Source organism: Solanum pennellii, chromosome 3 (assembly GCF_001406875.1).
Source record: "Solanum pennellii chromosome 3, SPENNV200".
Taxonomy (NCBI): Eukaryota; Viridiplantae; Streptophyta; class Magnoliopsida; order Solanales; family Solanaceae; genus Solanum; species Solanum pennellii.
The window spans coordinates 64,784,036-64,801,453 of record NC_028639.1 but is presented as its reverse complement, the minus strand read 5'-3'; the positions used below and the strand labels follow the sequence as shown (position 1 = coordinate 64,801,453).

At 36.3% G+C, this 17,418-nt stretch overlaps 3 protein-coding genes across 3 annotated transcripts in view; all 3 read right to left on the bottom strand.

Annotated features, from left to right (window-relative positions):
• Positions 1–840, bottom strand: part of LOC107013893 (ornithine decarboxylase-like) — a 14,510-nt gene extending 13,670 nt beyond the window's left edge. Inside the window, exon 1 of the mRNA XM_027916002.1 lies at positions 8–840. Coding sequence (XP_027771803.1) covers positions 8–767 — 760 coding nt within the window. The 5' untranslated portion in view covers positions 768–840. The remainder of the gene's footprint in view (positions 1–7) is intronic.
• Positions 841–3,527: 2,687 nt separating this feature from the next.
• LOC107012422 (sucrose synthase 5-like) lies at positions 3,528–8,302 on the bottom strand. Its single transcript, XM_015212266.2, has 15 exons — positions 7,643–8,302; positions 7,412–7,544; positions 7,176–7,330; positions 6,903–7,095; positions 6,708–6,826; positions 6,405–6,621; positions 6,222–6,317; positions 5,966–6,139; positions 5,760–5,876; positions 5,514–5,680; positions 5,218–5,442; positions 4,560–5,126; positions 4,345–4,483; positions 4,123–4,250; positions 3,528–3,861 (listed from the first exon to the last, which is right to left on the bottom strand). The coding sequence occupies exons 1-15, from the start codon at positions 7,720–7,722 to the stop codon at positions 3,696–3,698; spliced, it is 2,676 nt and encodes an 891-aa protein (XP_015067752.1). The 5' UTR covers positions 7,723–8,302; the 3' UTR covers positions 3,528–3,695.
• Positions 8,303–8,412: 110 nt separating this feature from the next.
• LOC107014325 (protein argonaute 1-like) lies at positions 8,413–15,711 on the bottom strand. The gene is made up of 22 exons (XM_015214183.2): positions 15,524–15,711; positions 14,049–14,995; positions 13,714–13,922; positions 13,479–13,628; positions 13,222–13,355; positions 12,988–13,097; positions 12,701–12,807; positions 12,387–12,525; positions 12,190–12,306; positions 11,482–11,589; positions 11,274–11,345; positions 10,904–11,026; positions 10,659–10,824; positions 10,320–10,579; positions 10,099–10,241; positions 9,882–9,944; positions 9,740–9,803; positions 9,489–9,624; positions 9,337–9,410; positions 9,160–9,254; positions 9,040–9,071; positions 8,413–8,917 (listed from the first exon to the last, which is right to left on the bottom strand). Exons 2-22 carry the CDS (start codon positions 14,985–14,987, stop codon positions 8,700–8,702), a joined length of 3,459 nt encoding a protein of 1,152 aa, XP_015069669.1. The 5' UTR covers positions 14,988–14,995; positions 15,524–15,711; the 3' UTR covers positions 8,413–8,699.
• Positions 15,712–17,418: the final 1,707 nt, after the last annotated feature.

Sequence of the window (17,418 nt, the reverse complement as noted above, 5' to 3'; positions counted from 1 at the left end):
AAAAAATCTTGGACTGCTTCGTTTACTACACTAGCTATTTCCTCGAACAATGGGGTAGATCTAAATCCACCACCAATGTCTAGAATTTGCATTTTAGGAATTCCAAGATAATGAGCTATATCAAACACGGCCCTGGCATTGGCAATCGCTTGGCGATAAATGGTGGGATCTTGTGCTATAGAGCCAACGTGAAATGAAACGCCTACAACTTTTAAACCAGCCACATTACAAGCGTAATGCAGGAGTGGTTCAATTTCTTCTGGCAATACTCCGAATTTTTTCCCCATGGGACGCAAGGAGCCGCTAGCACTAGGGGCTTTGATTCGGAGCAATAAATGGCACTTTGGGTGCCATTTTTTGATCTTATCAACTTCGAGCTTAGAATCAAAAGTAGTGAGATTGACCCCAACAGCAGCTGCATGCTTGATGTGGGAAATAGACTTGCAAGGGTTAGCAAAAATGATTTGATTTGGGCTAATTCCGAGACTTAACACAGTGTCAATCTCGTGTATGCTAGCACAATCAAAATTAGCACCCAAATTGGCTAGTTTAGTAACAAGTGCTGCTTCAGTGTTGCATTTGACAGCATAAAAAGGCTTTACATTTGGAAAAGAATGGTTCCATTTGTCCATAAGCCTCTCAATTGTCGCTAAATCCAGTACATAAAATGGTTGCCCAGCTTCATGCTTTTCTGCTGCAATCGAACGGATTAAATTTGTCATCCCGTCTTTGGCTACAACAGTAATTTTACCAAAATTTGTAGACATCTTGATAAACAAATATAATGCTTTGATGTATAAAAGCTAGCTAGTGTTTTTAACTTAATGATATGAAAATAGGCTTCCTACCTCTCCTTTATATACAATAATGTCAATCTCTAAAGTATCTTGACCAACTATTAAACATTAATTTACTAAATCACGAGTATCACATGGGGATTGATTCAATCGCACCTTAGTGGAATATATAATATTAGTATTTATTTTTTGTCATGTTAGGTGATCAAATGCACATTTTCGTGTGTTTTTAGAGACCAAATAATGATTTTGATACGTTAGAAGATACGGGACTTTCTTCTTTCGAAACAGAATTAAATAAAGCATGTGCTTAATTTTTTAAATCCATATTGATTAAGCTTGACGTTCACACTCGTCAAGGTAAGTAATAATACAAATAATGGCAAACAATGAGTCTATTTCTCATTTATAACCTTCTTTCTTTTTTAATATGTTTTAATCATTATTTTTCTTTTTTATTTTATATTAAACATTATAAGATTTAAAAAAATATATTTATAAATTTTGTATTAAATCAAAATAAGTCAAACAAATTGAAATAGACGACAATCAAGACATCCAGCTGCACTTTCTTCATTCATGTCTCAGTGAAAAGGGTTTAAAATGTATCCGAACTTTGACCGAAATTGATGTAACAATCAGAAACTTTAAGGACCTATTACCTCTGCATTATTCAATATTGTATTTTAAATATATATAGATGTTCACGTGTACATCATAAATATTGCATCATTATAAATAGTAACTTGTCGAACACTTGTATATTCTTAAAATACATTATTAAATAGTCCAGAGAGGTAACAGATCTTGCCCAAAGTTTGAGATTGACAGATTATTATAAGAATTTCTATCAAAATTTAAATATATTTTAAATATTTTTTTCCTCTCGTAAATATATATTTGTTGTCGGTAATACTACAATATTGTTTTTGGACCTTTTCTATTGTCATTACTCGTTGGAGTTAGCGTGTTTTCTTCACCACCTTTTATTCAACAATTTTTGCTATTTTAAAAATAAACGACAAAAAAAAGAAAAAAGTCGAATATGACGGAGCAGCATTTAATTTGATACTGTACGTATATTTTATTTTTTTTCTAAAAAAACAGAAGGTAACATGTTGAATGCCCAGCTTGCTATATATGTATAAAAAAAGTGTTTAATAATGAATTATTATGCTATAAATATATTTGAATAATTTTTGGAAATGCACTAGTATCCCCTCAACCTATGTCCGAAATTTTAGAGACATGCTATACTATACTAAGGTCCTATTACCCCTGAATTTATTTTATAAAAATTTTTTTATCTCTTTTCGACCTACGAGGTACTAGCTTGAAGAAAAATGTCAACGCGCATTGGACCCACAAGATAGTGCCACGTAGACCAAAAAGAAGTAGAAAATTATTTATAAAATAAATTCAGGGGTAATAAGACCTTAGTATAATATAAATGTTTCTCTGAGATTTCAGACATAGGTTGAAGAGGTATTTGTGCATTTTTCTAATAATTTTTTATAATATTCACAAATAATTTGTTTGATCTAACATCATTAGAGACAGATGAGTGATGTGAGTGATTGATCGATTGCTAGGCTGCTCCATGTAGGGACGAGCATTACTGCAGTATGGTAATGTATCAAAGAACTTGGTTCAATAATTTGTGGTCTTTTTTCTTACTCTATAATCATAATAACAAATTATTTAAGTTCAGTTTCACTATTTTGAAGTATGGTAAATTATTAATCATAGTTTATTCGATTTCAGTTTATATTATATTTATATAATAGAGAATTATGATTTCGACTTTTCAAAAAATATCTCATGTAAAACCATTATACATGTAGAAATATTTTTTAAAAAAGTACAAGTAAGTTTATATATATATATATGTATATCAATTGTCATATGCTAGATGCCACAATATTATAATTATAGTATTAAAATTATTGATATCAAAATAATTATTGTATTTGATATCTATCGTATCATTCTCACTGTTCCTATCGGCGATCTGCATTATGGGCAAGTATTTATTATGTGAGGTTGCTATTTCTGTAAGAAGAAATGGATGGATGATGATTCATGATTTTTGTTCCTCGTGAATCATGACATAAAAAAAAAAATCATTTACGTTTATTTGTTAAATTTGAACGTTACACTTTTATTTAGAAAATAATAATTGTCCTAATTATTTTATCACATTGTTTCTATTAATTGATGTTAGTATTAAACCTTGAAAAATGTATTGGAAAATAAATAATTAATGGTATTTTCTTAATATTATTAAAAGTGACAAGTAAAAATAAAATTTTGTTATTGTAATAATGAACAAGTACAGTATATTATGAGTTACAGTCTCAAAAGTTTTTCATTTTTCCTGTGAAGTGAAACATCATCACATAAATTATGATGAAGGAAATAATTCGCAAAATTATTTGGATATTATTTTTCTGTTGGAAGATTTTGTTAATTCATGTATGGGTAATGATCGACTGCTAGGCTGCCCCATGTAGGGAAGAGCATGATACGATATGTTAATGATGTATCAGATCGGATTTTTTCAAAAGGTTTTTCTTTCGTAAACTTTGTATTAAGTATGACTATATAACAATAAATTGGAACAGAAGGAGTAATAAGTTAACATGTAGCCTGTAGGTGAGCTAATAGACAATATTTTTTTACATTGTCAATATACTAAGCTTTAAGGAAATATGATATTAACATATGATATAAGTGTAATGCAACCATAATGCCTGGTAACTTTTATTAATGTAATTGATCATCAGTACAAGAATAGTGTTAACATTCATGAACCAGAAATAGGTTAGAATTTTCTCACTTTGATGATTTTCCTTTTATTTCATTGACATTTTGAGAACTTGTTAATTAATTTTTCGATCATTCAACTATACGATACAATTTCACCATAGCATAAACGATGATTGAAGCAGAAACACATAGGCAAATCCAATGGGTAGCTTGCTGCGCGATTTGTGTTGTTGATGTTGTAGTAGTATCAACCTGCTTCTCTTCTTCTTTTTGTTCTGTTTTCTGAGATGCAATTCTGTTTTGTATCCAAGAATCAAGATACTTGTATTAGGAAAAAAACACATTTTAAGTAGCAGAGGCGGATCCAAGATTTTAACTTAATGTCGTCAGTCTTTAAAGATCTTTCCAATCGAACACATTGTACTTTTGAGATTATGAGTTCAAAATTTAATATTTTTCTTAGTTTGACAGTTTATTATTACTATATATATACAGTTGCATCTGTCTCCGCTAGGTAGTGAATAAAGTTAAATGGTATGTGGCGAATGAAACTTACGTTGGTAATGTTGGAAGTTCTGCTACAGCTGTTGGAACAGGAACTGGTAGCTTTTGTTCTTGGGATTGAGTAGTATCTGATGGTGCAACTGGCAAGGGCTCTTCATATGGGATCGGAACGTTATTAGCCTGTGAAATTGCATAAGTAACATAGTCAATATGTGTTTTTTTTTTGTTCCATTTTTGTGGATCTTAGCAAGTGTAATCAACATTTATAACTTACCAATTTCCTGAAGAGAGGATTGTAAAACATCTCAAAATATCTCTGTTTAGCCTGCTTTTGCCCCACGTTGAATTGCCTCCAGAATCCGTAGATTGATCCCATGTTCAACACTTTGTTAGCGTAAATCTTCCATGTATAACTGCATCGAAGCAATAATATAAAACATCATGGAGAAAACAAGATGATAAGCATTTTTATCTTTGCTAGTTTATTACCATTCCTCAATGCGCTTGAGACCACCTTCCGATATCCTATTCCAATATATAGAATCAACCTGGCATTTCTCAAAGAAATCAGCTATTTTATTGCTCGACTCGTCCCCATTGTAAGGATCAATATGGAAGCCTGAAACCCCATCAACGATGATTTCTGCAGGTCCACCTTGATTTGTAGCAAATGTAGGCAATCCACAGTTCATTGCTTCAATAACAGTGAGTCCAAATGCTTCGTATAAAGCTGGTTGAACGAAAGCTCCCTTAGTGTCCGCGATAGTTCTATATAGCTCACTGTTTCTATATTTATCTGTTTGAGCTGCTATCCATCTCATTTGTCCCTTGAGATTGTATTTCTCAATCAATTCATGCATCTTCTTGATTTCAGCTGCCTCCTCTCGATCTTTTGATTTTGATGGATCGAAGAATCCACCAACAATAACAAGGTTTACCAGGTTCTGCAACTTCTTATTCTTCCCAAACCACTCAGTCAAACCGGTTAGATTCTTCACTGTATCAAATCTCGCCATTGAAAATATAATCGGTCTTCTCCTATCTGCAAGAAATCCACTGTTCCACAAAAACATCTCCAATAAATACCAAATATTCGGTATAAGCAATGGAATAGGCTTAGAATAGGAAATGAGGCATTTAGGCTTACATGTGCTCATTGTTTTCCTCTTTACTGTAAAGTAATTCCTCAATAGCAGGACCAAATTTAACGAATCGTTTCTTTCTCTCAGTGAAGGGGAAATAGGCAGACTGTTCAGCCCCAGGAGAAGCAATGTTGAACTTTGGGTCAAAGACATTAATACCTGAAACAACTCTGTAAAGCCCTGGCATTGTAAATGCTGTGTGGCTTTCATATTGTCCAGGCCTTGTCTCGCTGAAGTAGGAAAGTTGCGGCTTTTAGTGATCGTTAAGTTACCTAAAAATACCGAAAGAGATGGTGCTAACCTTCCAGCAATTTCTTGATATGTGCTGGTGATGATAAAATCAGCAGCATTCATTGCCAATAAATCAGCAGTAAATTGGCAAGAAAAGTGGTACTTGGGATCAAATTCTTTCAACTTGACATCGGAATCTTCATACTTTGTTTTCTCTAATGCATGAGCAATGGTTCCCTAAAGTTTTATCATTTTATAAGATCTTTCCGTTTAATCATCAAGAAAATAATGCAGCAAAAGTGACCAATTATGGAACCTGAGTTACTCCAAGCTTGTTGGCCAATAGAGATGCCACTAAGTTTCCATCAGTGTAGTTTCCAATTATGAGGTCTGGTTTACCTTCCATGAGCTCAAGTATCTTAACGGTAGCATCCTGACGAGATACGTGACAATTCAAACTGGTTAGCTCAAAATACGGAATAAAACATATGGATAGGTGAAAGGTTCTTCCAGAACACTTGCCTTGGCGTAGTTCTCCAAGTAAGGATAGATATCAAACCGAGAAACCCATTGGCGAAGAACTCCTTTCTCAGTCCTGAATGGGATTCTCAGGATGTGTGAATGGGATGAGTTTAGTATAGGCTCCATTTCCTGATTGCATGTTGTCCCTCGAGCATCTGGTATGAGGCGAGTGACCTACATACATCATGGAAGCAAGAATCAATGATCTCCATTATCTTAATCTCCTCACTGATCTTCAAAACTTTGCATAACTTACCACAAGAATCTTGGGCTTCATGTTTAAGCCTTGCTGCTTGATTCTTCGTAACATTTCCTCCTCTAAAGCTCTTACTTGATCCAGAATGTAAACAACCTGTTATGTACATATCTGATGTCAACAATGCAAGTGTCGATAAAGGTACTAGAGGGGAAAGGAAATCAATTATCGTGTAATGTAGACCTGGCCTCCAGTATCGGGCAAACCAAGAACATCTGCTTGACCAAAGTAACCATGAATGGAGAAGATGACAATGTTGAATGTAGTAGGAAGCCTGCTGAAAAAGGATTCCATATTTATGGGATCCGGAGCTTGGAGTATCTCAGACGCCAGTCTCATTGTCTCTCTTACTCTTCCGGCACAGTCTCCCCATCCTTTCTCAAAGCCCCATTCTTTGAGCCTAGATTTTTCATAAACATAAAGAATCAAAAGGCAGCATATTCTTGGTAAATCGCGTATCATAATGGAAGCATATGAGAAGCTTACTTATGCTCAAAGTTCTTATACGGTGTGTCTTTGGAGAACGAAGACACAAAAACTTCAGCTACTATAAGTGCTGCTTGAAGCTTAGAGACACTATTTAGATTCTCATTGATCATTAGATTCTGCAAAGTTTCAATATTTACATCTCATTATATCATTCCTGAAGAGGAAAGAAAGTGTAACTTTCCATTTTCATACCTCTCCTTGATGATTAAGAGCTAGTAAGTAATCAAGCAAAGGTTGAGCTTCCTCTGGCTTTCCACCAAGCTTTGAAGACATAACTTTTGAGACGAAGTTAAGCCCATTTCCAACAGAAGAAGAAAGGGCTAGTCGAGGATTGGAGTAGTCAAAAGCACCAAAATCTACTTCTAGTGCATTATCATCCTTTGCCCTGATTACACATTTAACCATCAAACATAATCTTGAATGTTACAAAAGTGTGGCTTTACAATGATACAATTCTCCCCTTACCATTCCTCATCAAAGATCATTTCTTTGAATTTGAGATATTCTTTGGGTGAAATAGCTTCCACAGAGAGATTGTCCGCGTTAACTTTGACATAATCCCAGCAACCAGGATTGTGCCTTACAGCAAAAGCAACATAAGGTGGCACAACAGCTGCCTCCTGAAAATTTCAAAGAAAATCATTAGGCCTTGTAGTCAAATCTTTTTTTTTTTTTCAATTATGTTGGTAAATGGTGCTGACCTGTGTGGAACTCAACGTTTGTCCAAGTGAACCTTCCAAGACCTTGGTTCTTTCTGCCTTGTCTTCAATAGTATTTTCTATTTCTTCCATTAAATTTTTCAACTTCATCAGCCTACTTCCCGTAGCAATGAACCTTTGACATCCAATGAAGAAGAAAAAAAATAACTAACTAGTTAGCATTCGGCATAAACGCGTAGAGTGCAGAAAAAGGAACAAGAAGGGGGTGGTCACCTAGCGAAACATCTCTTCATATGATATCGGCTTTGTTTCAAAGCATCAGGCATGCTATCAGCAACTGGTGTAGTAGCCATTATGATTTCAAGTTCAACGAAGAAAGTAGGTGGAAACTTGCTGTGGGGGTCCTTGATGCTTTGAGTTGTGATAAATGATGGTTGCAAAATGCTTTATATAAGGAAAGGGTTGAATGAAAAGAGAAAAACACATGGAAAAGGGAATATGATATGAGCCAATTAGGGAGTGTAGAAGCCAAGAAAAAGAGATTCCATGGTGCCAAAAGTGGCAAGAAGAAAGATGGAGACAATAAGTAAAGAATTCCCTCTTCGTATAACATCAAATCTTTTGGTTTTGTGTTTCAAGTGCTTTCCAATATTTTCTTTTTTCATCGACTTGTCTTTGCTGAGATTTATTCTTTTCCTAGTTTACGTACAAAAATTCACCTGCCCCCTACTCTTCTCTTTCACGCAGTGGCCTAGCGTATGCCATATCTCAAGTCTTATAAGATATAACAGTGATATTAATATGTGAGTTTTATATTGCAGTTGCAACAAGAGCCGAAACAAGAGTTAAAAGAACAAAATAATAGATTATGGGAAAAGCCAAAACAAAAGCACCCACTAGATCCACCTATATAATTCCACGAAAATCGTAAAATAGTTAAACTCGATGATCAAAACACTTAGATTCATAAGTTATCACAACATAATTTAATATTCAGTTGGAAGCTATGGGGAAGGGGGAACTGAACAGCTGAAGTAAAGTCGTACATGAAAGTAAGACCCAAATTGGACCATATTAAAAACAAGCATAAATTTTTTGCATAGTATTCATCATTACACAGGCTATGAAGAACACCAGAATGCTCCCAACAGTTATATAACAATCTAGTAGGGCGGCTCAATACTACAAACTCTAAATAGTTTTCTGGCATCAATGTCACAAATATTAGGGCAAGTCGAACCAGATAAAATTTTGTTTAATCGCAAAACACAGAAACCAAAAGGGCATGCGCCAAATGAAGTCTTCAAGGAAGCTTCTGTTTGTTGAGACTCTAGCAATAGAACATGACCCTCTTCACGTTATCCTTGAGAGCAGGAAGAGGTCTAACAGCAGAACCTGCACCTGGTGCTCGTGTATTCCTTCCAGCAGCTCCTGCACCAACCCCTCTGCCAGCAGCTCCGCTTGTTACTGATCCACCGTCGGATGTCTCAGGCTCCATATAGAAACGAGCACGAAAAGCTGCCAAATGTGCATAATAGGCCGGAGGGACTGACAGGAATAAAACTATATTATTCACTAAAGATAAACAAGTCATTGCTGGGAGAAGTAAATAAAAAAAGGAGACTAAAAATAAACTGGCTAGAAATCTATAAACAAGTGTAAGGGCATACCAATGGAGACTGAGCGTGTGCACCTTGCATATCTAAAAAGAGGAACACATGAAGAGAATCAGTATGAGTTGAGTAGGAACATTTCCAGAACAAACCTGGTAAATTCAGAAGTACACTTACGTATAGCACAGGTTGTTTGTCAATGACTGCAGTCCATCAGCTGAAAACTTGTTCTCGTCCCATAGAACATGGTAATGAGCTGGACGACTCGTACCCTACAGAATCAAAACATCTGTTACACTACAGCTCGCCTAGACTTCGACCACATCATGGTCATACATGATACAAAACTTTCACCTGTATGCCAGCATGACTACAAAGATAGAAATCAAACTCTGTTGGGTGGCAAATCTTCGAATCAACAACAGTACCTGTACGGTTATGTTTTCACAATAAGATTCAAAATCAAGTACAAGATGTCCAAAGTAGGAAGTTAGAAAAACAATTACCAGGTATAATGTTCCCGCTCCGATCAACAGCATTTCTATCACGGTGGTTGTTAGCAAAAAGTCTAGTATGATGTCGTTTCTGAACCACAACAAATGTAACTGGAGGCTGATAATTTGGCTCCAATGATGCACATGCCTGAGATTCAGCTCAAGTCAATTCAATACTTGTTAGAGATAAAAGTAGAAAAAAGGAAATGAGCAACATCTAGAACTAAGAAAAAGACTAGTATCAATAACAAAAAGGAACATACCTTACGTATGGCATCAAGTTCATAAAGAAGAACTTGATAAAATTGCCCTTCACTAACACCATCCCTGAAGGAGAAAGTATTTCAGTTAAGCCAAAGGAGAAGTAATTCGTACTGCACTTGTCAGGGCATTATATCACAATACCTGTAGAAAATGATTCTCTGAGGTTTTTGCCCAGTAGCTCTTCGGAAGGAGATAAGTAAGTCCCTGAATAATCAGAAATAAGAAAACATGAAGACGAAAAGTTAGAATATCATAAAACGAATTTGATCCTCCCGCAAAAACCAAAGGGAGACACAAACAGCTAAAAACTCAGGTAAACAGAAATATTAGAAAAAATAAAGCAATAAAATTATCATACTTAATCATGCCGCCGGACACAGTCCCTTTAACAGGATCTTGCTTAGTTGTGTACAGATCCTGAATAAGCTCTTGCCTATGGGCTTGAGCAGAAACTAGACCAGCATACTTAGTAATCTCAGGCCAATCTTGAGAAGCAACCACCTGCAAAGACAAATTATTTCACATTTCCTCAAAAGATTTGGTCAACACACTGAAAATCAAAGTGTTCAACCATCCTACCGCAGCAATGGATGGGCTCGAGTCCTCTCCAGGGTGGGGATGGGTGACATCTGCACCAAAAATGATTGTAGGACGGTCGCTGACAAGGGGAATTCGCCTAGATATTGCATCAACTAGCACAGTGTTTCTTCCTCCCACCTTAACATTAATTTTCAGTGCTACATTGGCTAGATACTGTTTGCTCATCTTAAATACATGTTTTGTCAAACAGCACTGTGAAACAACTCCAAGCTCAGTCTCACAAATCCGTTTCAGATCACCTGGTCAAGAATAAAAAATTCAGCCACTGCATAATCCAAAATTCTGCTATAGAACATAAGATGTCTATCTCCTTTATACCATAAAGAGAGCCATTATTGTCTGGCAAGATAGCGACCAGGAGATCAAGCTCCTTCGATAGCGGCTGCAGCTTTGTCATGGCATCATGAAATCGAGTTTTCAAAACTCTCTCAACCTGATCAGGGCGTGCACTTACAGGAGGCAGAACAGGATTCGGGTTGAAGTTCTAAAAAACATCAAATATATTAAGTTAGAGACCGAGTACATACAAAGAAAAAAAAAAGGGCTGCAACGTGCGTACTTACCATTCCAGATATTCCACACATTTGTGCAAGCTCAGAACAAAACCCATGTGCAACAGTGTCTTGCACATTGCGAGAAAAGTTTATGCAGATCCAATTGGCAACAGTTCCTCCATTAACCATTTTCTGTCAGTAGTAAGTAAGGGATACTATTTTAGGCATAGCAAAACAAAGAAAAACAGCCTCACGACAACCGCCAGAATAGTGTATACTAGAAAATATACATCTGGTGTTTTCATTGAATAAAATTGATAAAAGCAAAATACAACACAGGTTTTCTACTGATGCACACCAATAGATGCAAATTAACTGAATAGAAACTAAAACAAAACAAAAGACAGAAAAGTTAAAACGTGTCAAAAGCAGCACCTACCTTGTTCATCATGTTCCATTGACCAACTTGTGGCAGACAATCTTTTTCTCGGCCATTATCGTGATATTTAAGCTGCAGAAAATACACACTCATTATCCAAACCTAACTGAAACTCCTCCACTCCACAAATTGAACTGTAGAAAGAATGGTATGTCCAGGGGTTGTAAAACCATCCCCCCCCCCTCAAACCATGAAGAGCCTAACTTACCCAAGGTGGAGGCAAAATACGAGCCTCAACTTGTGCCAACTTGTCGCTAATCTTAATGCCAAACTCCTTCGCATATTTGTCCTCAGCATAGGCATTATGCTTCACAGTCTGACAGAGAAAGGAAAATAAATTGAAGTGAATTTTCATCACAAACATATTATTGTCATGAACTGATTATAAATTTTCGTAATAAACCAAGACACAGCGACCAGAAATTATTTTCCAAGCTCTAACACAACATATGACGATTCACTGGCCTTAAAGAAATCTTCTTTCGACGATCATGACAAATGCATAGCCTAAAGGAGATCTAACATTATTTATCACATAGATCATAAGAACGAAACAACAGGACATTAAATTCTTCAACTACATAACCACCCGTGCAGCTATAAATCACAAAAGTATATTAGATACTCATAGTCAAGTTCTCTTTTTTCCACCAACTCATCATATTGACGCATTATATCACTCCTAAAAACATACAAACCAACATGCATTTCATACCAGAACAAAAACACCAATTAACATGAAGTCAGCAACTTAGAAACAGAATACCAAGCACCAATAACAATTAATTTAAACACACATCAGTCATAGAAGAATATATATCAAAATATAAAGCAGACAATCAATTACTCAACTACACCACAATCCAAATAAATGTTCCACAGACATATAAATAAACAAAAGAGGCAAAGATCTAACCTCAAGAATATCACGCTCCCTTTCTTGGGGGCGCTGGCAGGTCACTTTCAGAAGTGCCGTTATCTGTTTCTCATTCAAGCGCTTTGAGTACCTTTGTCCCTCTACAATCTTGCAGACCTGCACCATGATATATGTTTAGCTTGAAGAATTGATAATATAATCAAAGATGGCTAGTTTTCAGAGAGAGAGGCACTAACTTCCATTGGCAAGTAATTAGGTCTCTGCTGATTTCCAACTTGCAGACAAGGCCACTGGGTATGCTGAATTACAAACCCATAAGTTTCTCGAAAATATTCAATTACAGATTTCAAAGTGCCCTTTTCATCAACAGGGAAACTACCACAAAACAAAGGATAAAACAAAGAAAAAAACAAGGATCAGCACCAAGAAAAATCGAAGATAATCTTACAGAAAAATAGAAAGGCAGAATGCAGAAACACCACTGCTTGCAGCTACACATAATATGACTTTATACAACAGTTATCAAAAAACTAAAACTAAGCCCACATACGTTAACTCTCTTGTTGCTTGAGATGTTAAATTGGCGATGCGGTACTTCCGCCGCATATTTCCACGATGAGTAACCTCCACCTTCACACCTCTCAGTGCTTTTTTGATCTGCAGCTCAGCTCAACATCATTAATTACAATGTCGGATAAAAAACATTAATCACGAAGCATGACCAACGTAACACAACACAACCTGGTACAAGCTATAACTAGATGAAAAGGAAGACAAACATCTAAACAATAATCAGAACTTCAGAACATTCTACTAAAAAAAAATACAAAAGTTCACCTTTACACGGTCAGCATCAGACAGTGGTCTAGATGACACATCCCGGTTCAGAAGCTGTGCCACAAAATCAACGACCAGCAATGGCTCAATGAAGGAAGTGGAAGACATGTCTGTACATTGATGCACAAAATCGAACATATGATTATTTTAATAGCTGTAGGGCGTTTTCAGAAGTAAAATTTCAAAGAAAATAGAAAACAACTCAGCTCCAGAAAAAGTCAAGACTCCACATACCGATGTTCAATGATAATCCCATTTGTGTAGGGCGAATACTTTGATAGAAACCCCGCCAGCTCTCTAAACCCTCTCCCAATGGTTGTCGTCTCCCTAAATTAGGAGAATAGAAAGAACGACCTACAGGACAATACCTGACATCCAGCAAAGTATCGAAATATATAAAAATGATATTCACAAGTAAACATTTCTCTGTACATCATCATGACAATGAACCAAAACTACAGAAACATGTATTGCATTAAAAAAGAACATACTTAGATGTTGGCAACTCACGCAGCACAATATCCAGAACCTGCAGCGCCTCCTGGGGTGCATCAGCCTGCCTCCCTTCTAAAAACATCCCTAAGTGATGAAGATCGGCTCGGGAAGCGAATTTGATCACAACTTTGAATTCCCTATCCCTCCTGTTCCAATAAATAACCAAAAAGGCAAACATCAGATTTGCTAGAAACTGAACAAGCAACTACTTGACACAGCAGCCATACATACCTGGCACCACCAGGCCCATCCTCATCATCAGTAAGAGTGATTTTGAACTCTTTTTGAACAAATGGAAGGGGCCCTGCAGTGTATAGACTTTTCCTTCCATCATAAGCTGGAAGTCTCTTTCCAAGATGAGATTCTTGGTAAAGAAGCACCAGCTGTGCCATGACAGCACGGTTGACCCCTCGTGAAGATACTTCTGGAGTAATGGTGACCTGAATAATGATTAACAATAGATATGACAAACCACAGGACCCATAACCCCAAACAAATGAAAAAACATTGGGACAATACAAAATATGCCATGATAGAACAATACAATACAAAGTTAGAGCACTCACATCATACTGATGCAAGTCTTTGTCAGGCAGCTCAGCAAAGAAGTGATTGGCTTTCACTATGCAACTCTGACCAAACTTTCCCTTCCCTGGACGCAGCGGAAACCTTAGTGATTTGCTTGACACAGGTGGAATTGTATGGGTTGCAGCTGCTTCTGGCTGCACAGCCAGTTGCTGGAACTGTTGTGTCACTTGCAGAGCTGACATCTCAGGTGGCTCAGATGAGGAACCCACTTCCATGGATGTGTCAGCTGGTCTTCCATAAGTAATGGGCTGAGTAGTCATTACAGCTTGATGTTGAGTCTGTGTGGTTGCTTGGTGCAGCTCGGGAATTGGTGGCCTAGAAGGCCCACCAGAAGGTGCTCCACGGCCACCTATGCCACCATGTTGCTGGAGTGGTCCTCCACCTCGTTGTTGATGCTGCTGAGTCCCTCTGCCCTGCTGATAGTATTCAGCCTGTCCACCATATGGCTGTTGAGGGGCCATTCCACCACGTGGAGCTCCTCCACTACCACGGCCACCATATCCTCCCTGTTGTGGCCTCCAACCTCTTCCTCCACCTTGGTAACCACCTTCTTGTTGTAGCTGCTGTGGTGGGCGCTGGCCACGACCCTGTCCACCACCTTGGTAGCCACCTTCTTGTTGTGACTGCTGGGGAGGAGGACCCATGCCGCGACCCTGTCCTCCACCTTGGTAGCCACCTTCATGTTGATGCTGCTGGGGTGGACGCTGGCCACGACCCTGCCCTCCACCTTGGTAGCCACCTAATTGTTGTTGATGCTGTGGTGGTGGACGCATGCCACGACCCTGTCCTCCACCTTGGTATCCACCTTGTTGTTGCTGCTGGGGTGGATACTGGCCACGACCCTGTCCCCCAACAGTTTCTTGAGACCCAGAGCTCTCACCTGAACCAGGTAACTCAGTTCTCCTCTTCCTCACCATCTTATCACCTACAGATATCAAACAACAATGATCGAAAAAAACATTCAATAATGTTAAACAGAGAGCAACCACATCTCTTCAAAACTTTAATGCCTATACAACCAATGTCCTCATAACCAAAAAAAAAAAAAATACCAACATCAAAACCTAAAGAAGCTACATACATGTCTTTCAAAAACACAAAAGTGTATAAAAAAGGAGATAAAAAAAAACTAGCAAAAAGTTCACCCTATCACTAACCTAAAACTTAAATACATTTGTAAAAACACAAACAGCAACGCTAGCGACTAAACGTGAAAACCTAAAAGATCTGATCATGAAGCAAACTCAACAACAACAGCAGCAATGAAAAACTCACCGAGTAAAACTCACAACAAAAAACCCGGATCGACGAAAAAACTAACCCAAATACTCAACGAGAACAGATCTATCCAACCAAAACACCACAAACTAAGCACAAACACAAACAGAAGTAACCTAACAGCAGAAACATAAAAGCAAACAGTAAAACCTACAAACCCTAATCCGATCGTTACCTCAAAAGACGTCGCCGCCGTAAAAGCCAAATTCCGTTCTCTCCAGTAAACCACAGCACCCAAAACGTACACAGAAAATTAATAGAAAAAAAACGGCAGAAAAAGTACTGAGAGAGAGAGAGCTAGAGAGAGAAAAGGAGTGAGGGGTGAAGACTGTGATTTGTAGAGAGAGAAAATCTATAAACAAATGAAAATTGAGGTGAGACTGTGTGTTATATAGCAAGGGTAGGTCGTTGAAAATGACAACTTAGCCCCTACTGTGTCCTTTTTGTTTGGACGCGAGTCCAACTCGGATGCTGATGTGGACATATCACGGACGTTGACTGGCTTGTAACAAGCTGGATGATGACGTGGATTATTAATCATATTAAATGCATTCTTTAATTAATCATAATTAAATTAATAGGGTTTAGCAAAGGAGGAGTCATAATAATAATACTCTATTGTAGCTTGATTTTGTTTTTTCTATATATTGTTTTGCTTTATTTTATTTTATTTACTGTGAATATATTTGTTTGGATGTTTTTTTCCAATCGGTATTGTGTGTGGGATTGATGGAGTATTAAGTTATTAGACCATATTACTATTTTCATTAGGTTGTTATTAAGTATGGTATATTTTAACTAATCTCATATTCGGTAATCGGCAGTAAATGTAGATATTAAATATAAAAATTTTAAACTTTGATTTCGATAATCTATAGTTAAAAGATAATATTAAATATTGAATTCTCAAATTTTGATTTGACTATACGTTAGTCGGTAATACTGTACTGAAGTTAGAGTCAACTATATTATAAATTTAACAGATTGCCCTAATTATTTATGTTTTTTGACGTGAAGACACGATATAATTGAAGATCAATAAGTACGAAGATAATGATAAAAGAAAAACTAATTAAACTAGAAGATATTGAGCCAAGAAATTAGATTTAGTGCCACCCGAACCAAGTAAATGGAAAACAAATGCACCATAAAGCCGTGATATTTGAGTCGAGAAATTAAATTCGATGCACCCCAACCAATCAAGTGGAAAACCAATGCACCCTAAAATGGTGATATTTGAGCCAAGAAAATAGATTCAGTGTAATTAATTAAATCGAGAATTAGTACACCCTAAAACGGTGATATTATAGTCAAATAAATTAGATGTGCCCCAACCAACTAAATGGTGAACCAATGCACCCTCAAATGATACTAATATCTGGTATTGAATTAAAACACACATATCGTAATTCTAAATTTTACTTCATATATATACGGTATCTTATATTAAATACAAAATTATCAAAATTCTTCATTTGATTTTGTAATTCTTCTTACTTTAATTATATTACCAATTAATATCTATCTATATAATTATTTTCTAAGTATTTAGATTATGTAAATATAATTTATATCATCACTAAATAAATTTTAAACCCTGATAACTTGTAAGGTTGTAATTAATGAATTACAATCATTAGATTTTGGCCACAATGAATTTTAACTCTTTATTGTTTATTACTTTCATGATTATCTATCAAGAGAATATATTTTATCCATATTTTAATCGATTTCCACATGTTATGTCAACGTCAAAATCGTTTTAAAGTTTTATAAATATATTTCAACAGCAAAACAAACTAAAAGCAATATCCCAAAACTAAATCCAAACACTCGTTAAAAATTAAAAGAAAAAATAATTATTATAATATTTTGTGTAATTATTTGTTATTTGACTTGTACTATTCATATATTCTCTCTATATATATGATGATTCTAGTGGAGTTCATGGAGTGGTATTTTTGTGAGGTTAGTGGAGTGATGACGTGATGAATTGGTTAGTGGACTTATTTATTTTATATTTTGTTGATCATGTTAAGGCCCCGTTTGGATTTATTTATTGTTAAGTGT

Coding starts and splice junctions, on each gene's coding strand:
- LOC107012422 (XM_015212266.2), bottom strand. CDS start 7,722: ATGGCTACTACACCAGTTGCTGATAGCATGCCTGATGCTTTGAAACAA. Junction 6,827..6,902: donor CTCTTAATCATCAAGGAGAG/GTATGAAAATGG, acceptor GAAACTTTGCAG/AATCTAATGATCAATGAGAA. Junction 4,484..4,559: donor CTCAAGCGCATTGAGGAATG/GTAATAAACTAG, acceptor GCTTCGATGCAG/TTATACATGGAAGATTTACG.
- LOC107014325 (XM_015214183.2), bottom strand. CDS start 14,987: ATGGTGAGGAAGAGGAGAACTGAGTTACCTGGTTCAGGTGAGAGCTCT. Junction 12,526..12,700: donor CAAGCAACAAGAGAGTTAAC/GTATGTGGGCTT, acceptor GTTTTGTGGTAG/TTTCCCTGTTGATGAAAAGG. Junction 10,580..10,658: donor CAATAATGGCTCTCTTTATG/GTATAAAGGAGA, acceptor ATTCTTGACCAG/GTGATCTGAAACGGATTTGT.